This window comes from Crinia signifera, chromosome 1, assembly GCF_055691185.1.
Source record: "Crinia signifera chromosome 1, ASM5569118v1, whole genome shotgun sequence".
Taxonomy (NCBI): Eukaryota; Metazoa; Chordata; class Amphibia; order Anura; family Myobatrachidae; genus Crinia; species Crinia signifera.
The window spans coordinates 434215830-434235578 of NC_139217.1; the positions used below are offsets into that span (position 1 = coordinate 434215830).

Consider the following 19749-nt stretch of genomic DNA (forward strand, 5'->3'; position numbering starts at 1 on the left):
TGCTGGGAGGCAGTTCCACACAGAACAGGCGGCGGAGCCAGCTCTGTATTCACGGATCGTGCGCGTCTCGTGCACGCGCGCCCCTGGCGAGAGCCGGCCGCTGGTGGGGGCTGGTGTTAGAATCGCCAACCCTGCAAAGATGGAGCCTGCTCCATCTGTACAACTGTCAAAAGAATACGAATATGTATGTACATATAGCGGTGTGTATGTGTGTGTGTGGGTGTATATATACATATATATATATATATATATACATATAATCAATCCAGTCTGACTGGCACAAACCTCAGGGTAGTGTACAGTGCTGTACTCAGTGCCCTCTCCAATGCTTCATGTAGCAGGTGGGTATGAGCGGCACTCCAGGCTCCCAATGAATAATGACAAAACCAAGTAGTATTTTCTCATTATTCATTGGGAGCCGGGAGTGCCGCTCATACCCACTTGCTATATATATATATATATATATATATATATATATATATATATATATATATATATAGTTTGCGTTGGTGGTTGGCATCGTTGTAAAAAGACAGCGGCACTCCCTGGTTTAGTGGAAAAATTTCTTGTTAAAAAAAATGCTGGCCACCAACGCAAACTTATACAACTGGCCCCCAGGATCAACAGGGGGTCTCCTGAGGCAGGGCACCTACAGACTCTTTATTGTGTTCAAGGAGGATTCTATTCTCTGCACCAGCACTTTGGGGGTTATTCTAGTTAACTCTTTATGAGAAAATCCTTCTCAAATGGACAAAACCATGTGCACTGCAGGGGGGCAGATGTAACTTGTGCAGGGAGAATTAGATCCGGGTGAGTTATTTTGTTTCTGTGCAGGGTAAATACTGGCTGCTTTATTTTTACAGTGCAATATAGATCTCACTTCGAAGTAAAACCCCACCCAAATCTAATTCTCTCTGCACAAGTTACATCTGCCCCACCTGCAGTGCACATGGTTTTGTCCATCTAAGAAGGAATTTGTCAGAAAGAGTGAACCAAAATAACCCCCTTTATCACATTGGGAACCAATTGCTTACCAGTTTGATTACCAACATATTGACTATACAGTCAACCCTTAATTATTTAACTATTTAATACTACTTTCTACAATTTTTTGATTATTCATGGCTCCAACTGGGTTTCCCAGGGACTGTTGGGGTATAACGACTGTTAAAGAGGACAACTACAGTGGGCAATATTTTGTGATGTTTATTAACAAGAAGTTTTTTCACTAAACCTGAGTGCCACTGTCTTTTTCAACGATATACAGTATATCTATATCTAGCAGGGCCCCCTTCTTTTTAGAACCCCGGGGTCCCCAGAGCCTTAATGCAGCTCTGGATGCTGGTAGTCACCTCCATGTACAGAAATGTATATTGTACATACGTTAAACTATACATGAGCCTTGTAAAACCGCTTGTTCAGCCTTCAGGTACAGTATTTATGAGTTTTTCCATGGTGGCCCGTGGCAGCCATCAGTCACGCATGCGGGAGAGTACGATAAAGAGAAATTACCTACTGAGGGGCATATGTATCAAACCTTGGAGAGATAAAGTACAAGTAAATAAATTTCCATTAAATAAATTGGTTGGTACTTAATCGCTCTCCATGCTTTGATGCATACTGTATGTCTAAAAAGGCGATGTCACGCTCTACTAATTAAGAATATGTAGTCTTACATAAAATGCCTTTATGCAGCTGTTCATACCTTAACTTGTTTATTTGACAGAGTTATTGGGCAGTGAGCATTTTGGCATGTGCAGCGAATCCTGTTTAGGATTCGCTGCACATTCGCCACTGCTCGCCACATTCCGGAGCCTCGCCGTCTCCAGTATTCAACGAGTCAGGGGCTCGCTGCCCCTGACCGGCGAATTTTACCTCCTGCAGCGGATGCCGCAGGGAGCCTGAGGACAGCGGCAGGCAGGGAGATGGAAGTCTCCCTGCCTGCCCCAGAACGTTTGTGGGGGGGAGGTGGGCTCCCCGGGAGCCAGGCAGCACAGGCTGCCCCCCGGGGGTGCCAGCAGGGGACCGGGTATATTCACTACACCCGATCATGCATATGTAATGATCGGGTGAAGTGAATATATGAATATCTAATGAGCGGCTTGGCTCCGGCCCCCTGCTGGCTGCTCTGTGTAAAAAAAAAAAAATATATATATATATATTTTTGAAAATTAAATATATATTCATGTGCTTACAGCACATAAATAAAAATAGCATGCCCCTCCTCAGAATAAAATTCCAGATTTTTTTACACCAATTGTAAAAAACAAAACACTTTATTTTAAAAGTTCACCTTCCACTTCACCATAAAAAGATAGCGATTGCTACTCGGTGAATCATGGCGAAAAAAACCTTGAAATGTATTCGCCATCTGGTCATTGAATAGGGTGATTCACCGTTTTAGTCAGAAATTCGCTTTACAGCACAAAATCGCCATAAAAACCTGGCGAATCAGCCTCATTGAATACCGCCCATTGTGTTTATTATGACCAAAATACAAGTTTAAGTAAAAAATAGCAAAAGAGACAAAATACAATAAATCCAATAATCCAGTTCACAGAGAAAATGTATATAATGAACATGTCCAGGTTGAATCGCCAGCCGCGACTTTCATCTTCAAAGTCAAATCTGTGTCCCCCATGTGGAAACTGCCTTCTTGCTACAGGATCAATGTGTCTTCGGAAATCTGTGACGGAGAGAGAGAGACAGGATCACACCAGGAGCATCAGCTAATAGCATCAGTACTAGAAGCCAGGTGTAACTACCATAGGTGCAACCACTATGACTTAATTACAGCAGTTGGGGCTCCATAGAAGGGAACCACTGTTATCTGGTAAAGCCATACTGTGCAGTACGTGGGGGCCATGCAAAACTTCTATTCTATTACTCCTGTGACTAGATCATGTTAATAGTAGATGACTCATTGACGGGTACATTAAAATCATTACTGAATATGATGTGTATATTTCATTAAAAACGATTTTATTATAAAAAAATAAAAAAATAAGGTACTTGTTTCCTAGGACGGCGCCCGTCGTGCGTCATCGCATACCTTAAGTCAAGGTATGCGATGGACCCGACCGACGCGATTTTGGGCTATTTTTAGCCTTTTTCCGACAATTAAAAAATCGGGTCCATCGCATGCCATTATAATGGCATGTGATGCGACCGACGCGACCTACGCGATTTAACATTGAATGCATTGTACTCAATGTTACATTCCTATGTAAAATCGGGACCATTGTATGCCATTATAATGGCATACAATGCGACCAATGTGATGGACCCGATTTTACATAGGGAACAATGTTAAATGGGCCAATGTACCTGATTTTTTATTGTATACCCACCCTGACGGGTAATTTGTATGTGAAATGCCCCCCCATTGTTAACGACACCACACGATAAACGCCAACCCGAAGCGTTTCATACCCCCACTATCCAAGTCGGCATGGAGTTGATTTTATATAGTGTGGCGAGCGCAGTGAGTCACCGAGCCCGAAGCGTGGCGAGTGGCCGCACAATACCAGTGAAGTAATGTGCGTCCGCTCGCCAAGCTTCAGGCTTGGTGGCTCGCTGCGCTCGCCACACTATATAAACTATATAAATTCAACTCCACACCGACGTGGATAGTGGGGGTATGAAAAGGTTGGAGGATCCGTACCGCCGCCCCTCGCGGGCTCGCTGTGCTCGCCACGCTTCGGGTTGGCGTTCATCGTGGGGTGCGTTAATGGTGTGTGGTGGGGGGGGGGGGGCGCATTTGATCCATCAGGGTGGGTATACAATGAAAATTGGGGTCTGGGGGGCATTTAACATTGGGCCCAATGTAAAATCGGGTCTCAGGGACCATTTTACATTGATTCCAATTTAAAAATTGCATTGATCGCATCGCATGCGATTTGGTTGCATGCAATGCGATCAACGCAATTTTTTAGGACCCGATGGATACAATTAAAATCGCAGGCGCGGTGCTAGGAAACAAGTACCAAAAATCATTTAACTACTGTATATTTAACTAGGGTGAGCAGTTAGCCCCTATACACATTTGCACCAATCACAGGGATTTCCCAGTGAGGGGGCAGGGCTTAATGATGCACCTAACCAGGCCCCTGCCAACATCACCACATATCCCCATAAGGCAGAAGCAAAGTAGGCGAATATGACATCTACATTTTATATTTAACTAAAAATAAGATTTTCAATTATTGTTATTCTTTTCTTTCCCCCTATTATTATTGTCTATTAATTGACATATAACAACAAAAGGTATGATAAAGCTGTACGATGGCACACAAATGCCCATTTCATAGCTTTTTGGTAGCATGCTATATTTTGTTAATATTCATCCTGTTGTCATGCCTATTTTGACAATGACCATTAAATCATCAACAAGATTATAATGTTGTCAAGAGGTCCCTGGTGGTCTAGTGATGAATGGCCTGTTATGGCAAATCTGATAGCTCCATCTGTATGTTGGGTCCGCTGGTGGATACTGCAGTGGTTCTAAAGGTGAGTCCATTGCTAACCCTAACTCCTATTCCTCCACATGTTGCCTCCCCTCCCATAGCAAAACCACCCGCTGCCGGTCTGTGCAGAATCTCTGCATTATGAAAATGTTGATATTCTGCAGGTGCCGGCATGTTCCGTGTTGAGATCTCAACAATGAAAACATCATGGTGACATTCCAAATGTCCACATTATGGCTCATTGTCGTATCTCGGAATTTAGGTGCACTGTGCCAGAATAGGAATTGGTGCAGCCACTCCATACTTAAAACAGGGACAGTGCATGTGGCAAATATTTAGAGGAGCAGCTTCATGAGGAAGGAGTGTGGTCACATAATAGTACCATTTCACATTACACCACACAGTAGCTATTCACATTACACCACACAGTAGTTATTCACATTACACCACACAGTAGTTATTCACATTACACCACACAGTAGTTATTCACATTACACCACACAGTAGTTATTCACATTACACCACACAGTAGTTATTCACATTACACCACACAGTGCCACTTGAAAAAGGTGGAGATAAGTTTTCATGGTTTTTTTTAGCATCTATGTCAATATAAGTCAGCATGGACACGGGTATAAATCTACCGCTTTGCTCGTCATGCTTCCGGCCCAGTATCCCCTAGTACCAATAGTGTTCGACCGATGGAATGTCAACCTAATTATGGTCAACCTATCAATTGCATCATGTTACATCTGCCCCACCTGCAGTGCAACATGGTTTTACCCATTTTGAGAACAAAATTGTCCTGCAATCAGTGTTGAATTCTTCCATAGAACAGAGACTGAAAACAGCATCAGATATGCAATATTCAGGATCTTTTGGTTAAGTACCTGCCTGTGTCATGTCTTGAGACAAAGCTTGAAACTGGTGCTGACTAATGAAGGAACAAGAAGTAGAACTCTTCATCTATTCATTGTGCAGAAAATAAGTCCCCAAATATAATTTGCCATAATATCAGGATAATGAACACAGCCTTTAAGGGTCTATAATTCTAACAGTGGAGGTCTGGCCGATCGTGCCTGTTTGTGACGCCAAATTCGCACCCGAGGAGCGGATTTGTCACGCTGCGATATCACCACTCAATGCCTTACTATTAGGTGAAAGGACATGGCGACAGCATTGTACCAATCATGGTGATTGGCGCGGCAAAGATAAGCATGGCTACATCTGTACTTGCTGCAATATCTCCATTCCCACCGAAAGCCAGATTTACCAATATCCAGATTGTCCCCTACTTCTGGGTTCACCTCCAATACTTGATTATTATCTCCATGTCCCCTGTGAGACGCACTCTCTAACAGGTTGGACCCATTCACATATGCTATTGGGAACGATCCATATACAAAAATTTCATCTAGTCCTGTGCGGACATAAACCTACTCCAAGACTATCCATTAGCCCATTGTAACCTACAGTATGGGCTACAAATTGTAGGTGTAGTGCCAGCAGAGTTCCCTTGGAACTCGCCGCTGAAAATAACCCATGCACTTGGCTGTCAGCGAGGACTGCGTATGCATAGCAGCCCCAACAACATACTAAGCACATCGCAAGGAGGACCCCCGTCTCTGCCTGTGCCAGCTGATACATTCACCCAATGCTATGGCATTTTACAATGCGATCTTGGGCACTAATATAATCCCCAGATTACAATGAAATTTGATCAATGATAAATTGGCCCCAAAGACTTAGATAAGGAGAAAAGTGGTGAGAATTATATAGCATATATACACAGGCTCACTTCAGTCACTGGCCTTACCTCCTAAAACTCTGAACAGTATATTGCAGCTAGGTAGGGGCCACTTCGCACAATTTGCTCTCTGAAAACTTTGTTTTCTTCTATGATATTCATTTGGAAAGAAAGCAACTGAGGATTTGCTGAGGTCTGTAATAAACAAAGAAAAAAAACAAGGCAATGTTTACAATCATTACTGCTAAGCAAGGTGATTACATTTACCATCTACTATATACATTACTGCTTACATTCACCATATACTGTATACATTACTGCTTACATTCACCATATACTGTATACATTACTGCGTACATTCACCATATACTGTATACATTGCTGCTTACATTCACCATATACTGTATACATTACTGCTTACATTCACCATCTACTATATACATTACTGCCTACATTCACCATATACTGTATACATTACTGCTTACATTCACCATCTACTATATACATTACTGCTTACATTCACCATATACTGTAGTGTATACATTACTGCTTACATTCACCATATACTGTATACATTACTGCTTACATTCACCATATACTGTATACAATACTGCTTACATTCACCATATACTGTGTACATTACTGCTTACATTCACCATCTACTATATACATTACTGCTTACATTCACCATATAGTGTAGTGTATACATTACTGCTTACATTCACCATATACTGTATACATTACTGCTTACATTCACCATATACTGTTTACATTACTGCTTACATTCACCATATACTGTATACATCGCTGCTTACATTCACCATATACTGTATACATTGCTGCTTACATTCACCATATACTGTATACATCGCTGCTTACATTCACCATATACTGCATACATTACTGCTTACATTCACCATATACTGTATACATTACTGCTTACATTCACCATATACTGTATACATTACTGCTTACATTCACCATATACTGTATACATTACTGCTTACATTCACCATATACTGTATACATTACTGCTTACATTCACCATCTACTATATACATTACTGCTTACATTCACCATATACTATATACATTACTGCTTACATTCACCATATACTGTATACATTACTGCTTACATTCATCATATACTGTATACATCACTGCTTACATTCACCATATACTGTATATGTCACTGCTTACATTCACCATATACTGTATACATCACTGCTTACATTCACCATATACTGTATACATCACTGCTTACATTCACCATATACTGTATACATCACTGCTTACATTCACCATATACTGTATACATCACTGCTTACATTCACCATACTGTATACATTACTGCTTACATTCACCGTATACTGTATACAATACTGCTTACATTCACCATATACTGCATACATTACTGCTTACATTCACCATATACTGTATACATTACTGCTTACATTCACCATCTACTATATACATTACTGCTTACATTCACCATATACTGTATACATTGCTGCTTACATTCACCATATACTGTATACATTGCTTACATTCACCATATACTGTATACATTACTGCTTACATTCACCATATACTGTGTACATTACTGCTTACATTCACCATATACTGTATACATCACTGCTTACATTCACCATATACTGTATACATTACTGCTTACATTCACCATATACTGCATACATTACTGCTTACATTCACCATATACTGTATACATTACTGCTTACATTCACCATATACTGTATACAATACTGCTTACATTCACCATATACTGTATACATTACTGCTTACATTCACCATATACTGTATACAATACTGCTTACATTCACCATATACTGTATACAATACTGCTTACATTCACCATATACTGTATACATTACTGCTTACATTCACCATATACTGTATACAATACTGCTTACATTCACCATATACTGTATACATCACTGCTTACATTCACCATATACTGTATACATCACTGCTTACATTCATCATATACTGTATACATCACTGCTTACATTCATCATATACTGTATACAATACTGCTTACATTCACCATACTGTATACATTACTGCTTACATTCACCGTATACTGTATACAATACTGCTTACATTCACCGTATACTGTATACATTACTGCTTACATTCACCATATACTGTATACAATACTGCTTACATTCACCATATACTGTATACATTACTGCTAACATTCACCATATACTGTATACAATACTGCTTACATTCACCATATACTGTATACATTACTGCTTACATTCACCATATACTGTATACAATACTGCTTACATTCACCATATACTGTATACAATACTGCTTACATTCACCATATACTGTATACATTACTGCTTACATTCACCATATACTGTATACATTACTGCTTACATTCACCATATACTGTATACAATACTGCTTACATTCACCATATACTGTATACATTACTGCTTACATTCACCATATACTGTATACATTGCTGCTTACATTCACCATATACTGTATACATTACTGCGTACATTCACCATATACTGTATACAATACTGCTTACATTCACCATATACTGTATACATTACTGCTTACATTCACCATCTACTATATACATTACTGCCTACATTCACCATATACTGTATACATTACTGCTTACATTCACCATCTACTATATACATTACTGCTTACATTCACCATATACTGTAGTGTATACATTACTGCTTACATTCACCATATACTGTATACATTACTGCTTACATTCACCATATACTGTATACATTACTGCTTACATTCACCATATACTGTATACATTACTGCTTACATTCACCATATACTGTATACAATACTGCTTACATTCACCATATACTGTATACATTACTGCTTACATTCACCATATACTGTATACATTACTGCTTACATTCACCATATACTGTATACAATACTGCTTACATTCACCATATACTATATACATCACTGCTTACATTCACCATATACTGTATACATCACTGCTTACATTCACCATATACTGTATACAATACTGCTTACATTCACCATATACTGTATACATCACTGCTTACATTCACCATATACTGTATACAATACTGCTTACATTCACCATATACTGTATACATTACTGCTTACATTCACCATATACTGTATACATTACTGCTTACATTCACCATATACTGTATACATTCCTGCTTACATTCACCATATACTGTATACAATACTGCTTACATTCACCATATACTATATACATTACTGCTTACATTCACCATATACTGTATACATTACTGCTTACATTCACCATCTACTATATACATTACTGCTTACATTCACCATATACTGTATACAATACTGCTAACATTCACCATATACTGTATACATTACTGCTTACATTCACCATATACTGTATACAATACATACTTTTGAAAACAAGTTTCAGGGAGAATGTAGATGTTAAGGTGCCCATACACGCTCCTTTCATCGGATCCGTTTGGTACCTAAATAGTACACATCACATCGCATCACATTGCATGCCTTGTGCATGCGTTGCGATGAAAAGCTATTACAAAAAGTATGTGCAGCACATACTTTTTGTACTGTACTATGAGATGCGCGGGAGCGCGCATCTCATAGTACAGAACGGACGGAGCACAGAACGGAGCATGTATGGGCTCCTTAAGAATAATGTGGCACGCAAAGCTCAAGGGTGTGTCCTGTAGTGGAAGGCAAAAACTATGTAGGGCAATGCATTCTGGATGCCCAGTCTGATGATCGAACCTTCCCCTTTATACCCAGTCCCTGCAAAACACACCAAGCTCAGCTACTGACACCATACCCTCCAACATGACCCATTCCATTAGGTACAAAATGCTCTGTTCCAGGACTTCCCTCTTATATGATTGCCGTCACCTGTGCTGACACACCTTTCTTTTAAATGAACTAGTTCAACACAGGTGACGGCAATCATAAATTAAGAGGGAAGTCCAGGAACAGAGCATTTTGTACCTAATGGAATGGGTCATGTTGTAGGGTATGTGACACTGCACCAGACCCCATGTACATACAGCTGGGGCCAATCACACAGGGGGTGCTTAACAGCTCAGGATGAATTATGAAGCATCTACTGTTCCAATACCACCTATAGGCATAGCAAAGGGCTATTCACTGTGGTCCAGCTAGTGCTCCCCCCACATTTACAGTACAGTGCATCACTCCCAACATGTACAATACATATTGCACACCCACAATAACCACTCCCATTCCCAACCGTTTACCTCCACAATTGCCCCATCTACAAGACATGGATGACTGTCTGTCAGATCCAGAGAGTCTGAAGACATTACTGGGGGTGAGGGGGTGGTTGGTAGTCATGGTGAAAGTTGTCTATCATGGGGGGTAGCAGCTGCCCCTCTACCGCCTCCAGCCCACTGGAGGATTTCTGCATAAACTATCGGGATCTGGGGATCTGCACCAGTATGGACGACGCCAGTATGGGGTATGGGAGAGTCTCTGCCACCTGGCATTTCCGTTTTCGCACATGTGCAGCCCACGTTTTCACAAAGCAGTACTGAAAAGAAAACGGGACGACCCAGGCAGCGGGAGGCTCAATTACAAATCGTGATCCTCCCGCTGAATGCAGAAGGGTAGACAAGCCTGATATATGAGTACTAATAAGCACTACACAATATATTAGCAGGTGTCATATTTAAATCATGACAAAAATGTCTCTCCCCTCTGTGGCACCCTGTCTGTCTACCCCAAGCATTTGCACTGTAAATTCTGACGAGCAGGGCCCTCTTACCTCTTATGCTTCGCCCTCGTTCCTCCCCACTGCCCACAAGGGTCTGCTTACCAGAGCTACATGTGTGGGTATTATAACTGCATAAAAAACAATACTGATAAAGCTTGTATCCCATGTTCTGCAGAGTATTCGCATTATTTATTCTTGTATTGTTTGCACGCTTCCAGCTTATGTACTTAAGCAAGGTGCTGCAAAACCCACGTCGTACCGTATAATTAAAGGATAATAATAATAGTAATCAAAAAGTCAAACTCAAAATAAAGATGTTAAATGGCAGCTTCAAGGTAAATACAATACTATTGTATGGCTCAATGCATTTTACAGTAGAGGTCTCGCTGCTGGGACAGGGGTTTTGGCAACACCTACAGAGGGTATGTTTTATTTGAAAAAGCTCATTTTGATTTTGATGCTGCTTGCTATTAATATACTTGCCTTCGCAGAGTGTGGCCCTGTAAAGTGGCCCTAAACTCTTTCTGAAAAAAAAAAAAAATTCTGGAGGGATTGCATCAAAGCCTCTCCGGCCTTCCTATTTCCCCCATTGTTGGGTATAGCCAACACCACTTTGAGATGGCATTATTTAATGGTGAAAAGCTCATCTTTTCTTCTCTTGTTAAAATGACTAATGGGGCCTATACACGGAGCGATTTCAGGCATTTTCTAAGCCATCTCACTAGATCCCTGTGTGTAGGGGCCAAAGCGATAACGATGTGTGACCCTGTGCATCACTATCGCCCAGCAGGGCCGGTGCAAGGCACCGGAGTGCCCCAGGCGAGTCGGAGTGGGGGCGCCCCGGTGCCGGGGTACCTGTCCTGCGGCGCTGTGTATTTAAAGCTGGCGGCGGTGGCAGAGAGGGGTCCCTGCAGTCAATAAGAAAGAGCGCTATCCGCCGGGCTATACGGAAGTGCTTCTGTTGTGAAAACACTGGCCGCACGGCGCACGCTGATTGGCTGAATCTCAGCCAATCAGCGTGCGGACAGTGTTTTCACAACAGAAGCACTTCCGTATAGCCCGGCGGATAGCGCTCTTTCTTATTGACTGCAGGGACCCCTCGCTGCCTCCGCCACCAGCTTTAAATACACAGCGCCGCAGGACAGGTACCCCCGCGGCACGGGGGGCAAAATGCCGCCCTCCAGTGGCCGGCGCCCTAGGCAAATGCCTAGATTTGCCTAGTGGAGACGCCGGCCCTGTCGCCCAGTGATTAATATCCAGCATTCTGGATGAATCTACTTAATCGCCGGGCATGGCCAGTGTTCTCACCAGAGAACACTGGCCCTGACAGATCGTTCAGCCCACACCACTGTCACGTCGCTGTGTGCTGAACGATCTTGCTGAGCCATCTACATTGCTCAGATCGCTCAGCAAATCTCCCCATGTGTAGGCCCTTTAACCCCTAGAGGTTAATGTGGTCAGAGGTAGTTTTGCAGAACATCTTACTCACAGAGAAATCTCTAATTTCTCTGGGGTTAACCTCCTCTTAAATTAAGAGAAGTGAAGATAAGCCAAATCTAGAACCCCAACCACACAGATCACCATTGTATTAATTAGTCCCTCTATGTACAGTAGTGTCCACAGTCCACGTATTGGGAGCTTGCCACTGTCTCAAACTAAAGGTGCCCTTACACTAGTAAGATTTATCTTCAGATCTGGCTGGTTGGAACAAAAACATAGTTATGGATGAGTGACAGTTTGTCAGTTCTCCAGCATTTCCAAGCAAATGGTCAACTGTCATGTGCTCTCATCCATAACCATGTTTTTGTTCCAACCAGACAGATCTGCAGATAAATCTGCGTGTGTATGGCCACCTTTAGGTTCCTCACCTAGCAGCAAATGACCAAGTGACAGTGAGAAATGTACTGTATTCTGTTAACAGAAAATATGGGAAACGGTCATTAGGTGGTCTACAAGCATTGGGTCCACAGTCGTTAGGTCGACACCATTAGGTCGACATGCATTTAGGTTGGCATGCATTAAGGATGACATGCAGGAAGGTTGACAGGGTCATTAGGTCGACACAAGCATTAGGTCGACATGGGGAAGGTCGACAGTCAAAATGTCGACATGTTTTTTTTTACAATTTCATTGAGGCAACATGTGCCGACAGGTGGTATTTCATGCCCTACCATCCACTAGGACGTGGTGGGAGAAAAAATAGTGTGAGGGGACACGGTGCTATGTTTCAGTGTCCATGTTGACTGTGTCGAAATTAAAAAAATAGCAGAAAACCTCATGTCGACCTTTTGACTGACGACCCAGCGGCGTAACTATAGCACCGCAGCCCCCGCCACCTCAGGGGGGGCGCTGTGCATGTGGGGGTGCCGGGGGCTGCGGTGCTATAGTTAAACCCCCCCTCAATCCCCCGCAGACTTACCTATCGCGCTGGTCCCGGCGGCTCCGTTCTTCTGCTGAGGACCACCACAAAATGGCCGTCCCCATATAGCACACAGTTCTCTGAAACTGTCTGCTGAATGGGGGCGGCCATTTTCTGGTGGTCCTCAGCAGAAGAACGGAGCCGCCGGGACCAGCGCGATAGGTAAGGCTGTGGGGGATTGAGGGGGGTTTGCATGGGCGGCGGGGTGGCGGGGTAGGGGTGCTTGGCGGGGCGGCGACGGGGGGGAGGTGGGCGCCCAAAACGTAGCTACACCACTGTGTCGACCTAATGCTTGTGTCGACCTAATGACCCCGTCGACCGAACCCATGTTGACCTTTCTGCATGTCGACCTTAATGCATGTCAACCTAATGACTGTCAACCAAAATGCTGGAGACCTAATGATCTCTACCCGAAAATATTGCCTACTCTTGCTGTATGCAGTCATTTATAGATACATTATAACAAGTACAATATATTAGGATTACCTGGCTGGAAATCTACACCCGCAATGTGTGTCCTGCAGAGCGGACAGGGAGTTCTGGTGGGATTATCTCGCGCTAGCGTCCGTAAGCATGGCTCACAGAAAATGTGACGGCACGGAGCACACATGTAGGGGTTGAAATACACATCTAGGCACACAGCACACGTGTAGCTTTCCTTCTCTCTGATAAGCTCATCATCCTCTTCTGTGGTGATATACGATTTATTGATCTGCAAAAAAAAATAAAAAAATAAATGACCTAGAATAGATATATTGCTTTTTGCACACACCGTAATTTCACACGAGCATCTAATGACTCATAAACCCATAGGAGCGTAGTGAGTCAATTTAACTCAGAATTAACAGGCTCTTCACTAAGTCATGTGAAAGCCGGTTATTATATCTTCCCAGTTGTGAAGGGTGTGAGTGGGAAGCAGGGGGGAAGGAAGGATCCATGTATCACTGTGGCCGAGTCTCAAACTGCCATCAGCAAGGGGAAAGAAGCCCTTTCCAAACCTAGTAATAGGATAATGAGTAATTGGACCAAGACATTTGCATAGTGGAATCTAAGACATTGCTGCTAACATGATCTTCTCTGCAAGCAGCCTGTAGTGACTGATGCTCTGTGAGTCCTGACACATCTGTCGTACAGATAATGAGCTGAGTCTACTGGAGTTCTAAAAGGAATCTGTGATGAGTCTGCTCAGAAAAGGCTCATCCTTCTTCCATCCCACTCCTTTTCCGATGAGTGTCAGAGCCAGTGTGTGATGAGATTGTGCGCACATATCACGGCCGCGACTAGTAGTAGTAGTAGTAGTAGTTCGTTTATTTATAAGGCGCCACAAAGTGTCTGCAGCGCCGTACATAGCAAACAAAAAACAAATTACAGGGTAACGTACAGGGTGTGTTGATAAAATACAGCATAAATAGGGGTATAGCTGGAGAGCTAAAATCAGCATCAGTTCTGAAGTAGGTGTCGAAATTGTCGAGGAGACTGAAGATGCAGTTGAGGAAGAGAAGAAACAGGGCAGGAGCGCTGGTGAGGTAAAGAGGTAGGGTGAGTACGTGAGGAAGGAGGACCCTACTCTTAAGAGTATACAGACTAAAAGGAGGTGGGTGGACGAACAAAAAACAATAGGATAAGTCGGAACCGATGGAGAGTTAGGGTAGGCAGAATAGGAGGAGCAAAAGAGGTTAGGTGGAGGAGGGATAGGCTAGTCGGAAGAAGTGGGTTTTGAGGGAGTACCAACAGGCGCAGCCGAGATCGCACAATGGGGGCACAACGGGGGTCATTCTGGTTGGCTTGTTAAACAGCAGTAGTGCATACCTCCCAACTTTGTTAAACAGCAGTAGTGCATACCTCCCAACTTTGTTGCTGAAGAAATAGGGACACGCGAGCGCCCGAAAAGGGGGCGGGCGTATGCAAATGAGGGCACGGCTTATGCTAATTAGCCATGACCTCATTTTCATATGAGAATAGACACTGTGCGCATGCGCACAGCGTCTATTCTATTAGATTGGGGGGTCTCACAACTGCCACCCCTCGGAAATCTAAGTCAGTCTGGGTTGACTTAGACTTGTGGCGTCCTGGTCCGAGAACTTGGTGGGCGGTTGACATCTGCCCCTGGAAGTCAGGTGCCCACCTGCATTCACATGGGGACGCCCAGCATTTTCGTGGCCCAGGACAATAATTTTTTCACTGCTATCTCGATATTTCAGTTCAGTTCTGTTACAAAGTAAAACATTCCATCCCTGCTCTGGTATGGACATTTGGAATCAACCAATCCAATCTGGATTTCTGCAATATGCACCTCTACATACAGGGCCTCCGATAACCCTCTCTGGGGAAACGTGCCAGGAATCCTGCGCCCATGCTCCATCCAAAAACCACAGCTTCAGTAGTGGGAAACTCATTTATACTTTATGTCCCCCATTGGCATACCAACATTTTTTATTATTCACATAATATATATATCAGCTGGCAGTCTGCATGGACTCAAGACAGCTGGCCTCGGTGCCCAAAAAACACTGCAGATCTATCCAAATGAACAGCACTCCAGAAGCAATAATATTCGGAGAAACAGGGGGTGACATTTAATAGGATACGATTTTTAGCCTCATTTTACACAATTTATCAGCCCGATGCCCACCACCCCGGGGTATAGGGGACAGCCCCGGGCTTCAACCTGGGCAGGTAAGTACTGGAGGGGGGACCCCTTCTTTGGGGGGTCCCCACTTCCCCAGGACCCCTGCCCATGCTGACCGGTCAGGGGGTGAATGCTTTGGCAGGAGGGACTTGTATAAAAGTCTCCCTCGGCTGTGGCATTACCCTACTGGCTGGTTGGGCCCGGTGCTGGTTCTTGAAATATGGGGGACCCCTACTCATTTTGTCACCCGTATTTTGGAAACCAGGACCGTCTCTTGAGCCTGGTGCTGGTTTTATAAAATACAGGTTTGTCCCATGATTTTATGAAACCAGGACTGGTTCTTTGAAGCCGGGGCTGGTTATGCTCAGGAGGGGGACCCCACGCCGTTTTTTTTTTTATTTAACTTTTACACATATTTTAACATTGAACCTATATATGGATCTCACTAATCTGTGCATGGTCCTGTCAAATTCGCCTGTCAGAACCTGGTCTATTTTTTTTGCCAATTTTAGTAACGTTTTGCCAATTTGCATCTCATTAAATATGCGATTTGTATACTCTATAATGGGAAAACATCTGGATGAGAGTTCCAGCATTAATAAAAATCACCACTTCAGAATATATCTATATATATATATATATATATATATATATATATATATATATATAGAGAGAGAGAGAGAGAGAGAGAGGGAGAGAGAGGGAGAGAGAGGGAGGGAGAGAGAGAGAGAGAGAGAGAGAGAGAGAGAGAGAGAGAGAGAGAGAGAGAGAGAGAGAGAGAGAGAGAGAGAGAGAGAGAGAGAGAGAGATCCAGGTGGATACTGATGATAGTGCACAAATAAAAGCACTGAAACGTTGACAAGACACGTCGACTTGGTCCTGTCGTCATTTTCTTCTTGAATGAGAAAGGTGAGTGCCGCACCTACCCACCTCATATATATATAACACAAAAATCTCTAAAATTGTGCTATTAAAATATAAAAGCTATTGGTCGCTGTTGACACTCAGTCCCCTACTAGTTGGAACTGTAAATACCTCAAACACACCAACAATAGTGCCTTCAGCGCCCTCCAATTGTAATGTCCATACAAAAAAAAATTATAATAAAATTATATTAATAAAATAAGTACACTTCGTAGCATGTTATTTTGAAGAAAGTTTTTATTTTTATTGTTCAAAACCGTGACCGGTACCCAACGCGTTTCGTCTCGATAAGAGACTTCATCAGGAGTTTATGATCTTGTACTTAAAATTAATACCCATCAAAGTCAGGACATATTAAATCACAATCAGATATATATATATATATATCTCTGAAATGGCCCGGAATCTTTCGGTAGGTATTTGACACAGTAGAAACCTTTTAAAAAAAAATATATAGGGTACAGCTTTATTTTTCTTAGAAGAAAATCTATAGATTAAGTATACAGTTGGATTCCTCCTAGAATTTGTTTAGGGGCATATCCAGCAACAATTTCAGTAGTATATACTTCACAGTTTAATCTCCAAATAGTGGAATAGTTCCCTGTGTAAGGGGATATGTGTTCTCCTAGGGATCCAGCCAGCCAGCCTTGCTGAACTGGGAGAACAAACTTGATGAAATGGAGAGTGATAAACAGCCAGCCAATCAGCTCCTACCTGCCATGTCACAGGCTGTGTTTGAAAAATGTCGGACAGAGCTGATCAGTTGGTTGCTTATCACTCTACATTTTATCACTTTTGAAGCTTAGTGCATCTGACCCCTTGTATTTTACATTTATATTTATTTATTCCTTACTTATTTCTTGTATATCCCAGAGCTTGCCTGATTTCCAACCAGGGATATTTTCTGGGAAGTTTGTGCCACAAACTGACGGCAGTTTGTTGGATATTTGCTGGATATTAATGTGGAGACTTTTGAGCTCAAACTTAATGGGGGAAATTTACTAAAGGAAATTTGTAAAAAAATAGGTGTATTTGTATCTAGAAATACACTTTTACATTTACTATCCTGAAAATATGGCAATTCGTATTGATGTGCTATCAATACGAATATGAATTGCCGTATTTTCGGGATAGTAAATGTCAAAAATAAGTGTATTTCTGGATACAAATACAGGTTGATTATCCCGTATCCGTATATCTATTATCCGAATGATTCCAAAAACCGTGGTTTTTGGAATCATTCAAATTTTTTTTTTTTACCCTCCCTAACCCTCTTTTTATACTTACCAAGTCCCAGGGCGTCCACAGCAGGCCTCCGGCATCTTCTCCAGGGTCTCCAGCGGTCCCAGGAATGCATTGCGCGAGTGTGCGCGCGCGCCGGTGACGTCACCGGTGCGCGCGCACACTCGCGCAATGCATTCCTGGGACCGCTGGAGACCTGGAGAAGATGCCGGAGGCCTGCTGTGGACGCCCGGGGACTGCGTGGACGCCGAGGGACCACCGGACACCATCAGGGGACAGGTAAGTATGGCTAAAACAATTTATTCTAAAAACCGCAATATTCCCCTATCCGGAATGCTCGTGGTCCCGAGCATTTCGGATAGGGGATACTCAACCTGTACACCTATTTTTTACAAATTTCCTTTAGTAAATTTCCCCCAATGACAAGATCCTGAATTTGGTGGAGAGTATAACATGATATAAATGTGCAACTATCTCAAATAAAAAAAGGAGAGCAGAATCAACTACAAACCAAGCTATAGATTTTCCTCAGCTACTCCTTCCAAGAAGTATTAATCCGAACCATGCAAATCAATAAAACAGACTTGTTTAGATGAACTAATCCTTGTCAAAGTTCCATTTCAGTGAACTGAGGTTTGTGTTTATTGAATGACTCTAAGGGGCTTATGTAATAGCCTTCGAGATGCAGAAATGGGTGTGATTCCAGCGAATTGAGCTAACATGAATTTATTTACAGGTATGGGGCATTTTCCCTTGAGATGTTGGTAGTATTAAACACTGGCCAATGAGGCAGGAGGTGTCAGGCTGGGGTGTGATTAGCCCCTCCAGGGAATACAGCTTAAGAGGTGTGGCAACCCTCCACAGAGGGGATTAACCAACCATTAGGGAAGACACACCTCTGTGTCAGGACCACCCACTTTGATTGTCAGGAGGGTGAATCTTAGAGGGATAATTTATAAATATATATTTCATTTCAGTATATAACCCGGAACCCCAATTTCTCCCCCTGGTCCCCAATACTGTGCAGCTGTCTGTGTATTTTATTACCTTAGTTTTCAGAGAAATGACTTTTGGCACCTGCTGCTGTCACTTGCTGGCTCAGCCAGGGCTGCTCCTCCAGTCTCTGCGCAGTCAATCAATGCGCCCTGCTCGAATGTGGCTGGGGCGCGGTGACGGGGAGAGGCCTGATGGCGCGCTGGCTAGTCCTGGGCGCACGCTGTATTCCCGGCCGCTGTCACTGCTGGCTCTCTGCTCAGGGGCTGCCGCTGCTCCTCCACACAGTCTGTGCCTGGCCTCCGACCTCGAATGCGGTGACGGGGAGAGGCCTGATGGCGCACTGGCTAGTCCTGCGGCGCAATGTATTCCCGGCCACTGTCACTGCTGGCTCTCTGCCCAGGGGCTGCAGCTGCTCCTCCACACAGTCTGCGCTCGGCCTCCGACTTCGAATGTGGCGATGGGGAAGGCCTGATGGCGCGCTGGCAGGCAGCAGCTGTGTAGTGCTGCCTCCTGTCTCGCCCGACTCCTGCGCACTGCCTTCCCGCGCGCGGGAAAGAACAGA

The 19749-nt window shown here is 43.2% G+C and overlaps 1 protein-coding gene across 3 annotated transcripts in view; it reads right to left on the bottom strand.

Moving 5' to 3' along the window:
- Window positions 1-2245: 2245 nt before the first annotated feature.
- The window catches only part of RNF180 (ring finger protein 180), a 77020-nt gene continuing 59516 nt past the window's right edge, over window positions 2246-19749 (bottom strand). The window contains exons 4-6 of one of the 3 annotated variants that reach the window (XM_083153126.1): window positions 13883-14108; window positions 6283-6408; window positions 2246-2686 (exon numbers count right to left, since the gene is read on the bottom strand). In XM_083153126.1, coding sequence (XP_083009252.1) covers window positions 2484-2686; window positions 6283-6408; window positions 13883-14108 — 555 coding nt within the window. In that variant the 3' untranslated portion in view covers window positions 2246-2483. The remainder of the gene's footprint in view (window positions 2687-6282; window positions 6409-13882; window positions 14109-19749) is intronic. The other 2 variants (XM_083153135.1, XM_083153118.1) reach the window with 2 other exon arrangements.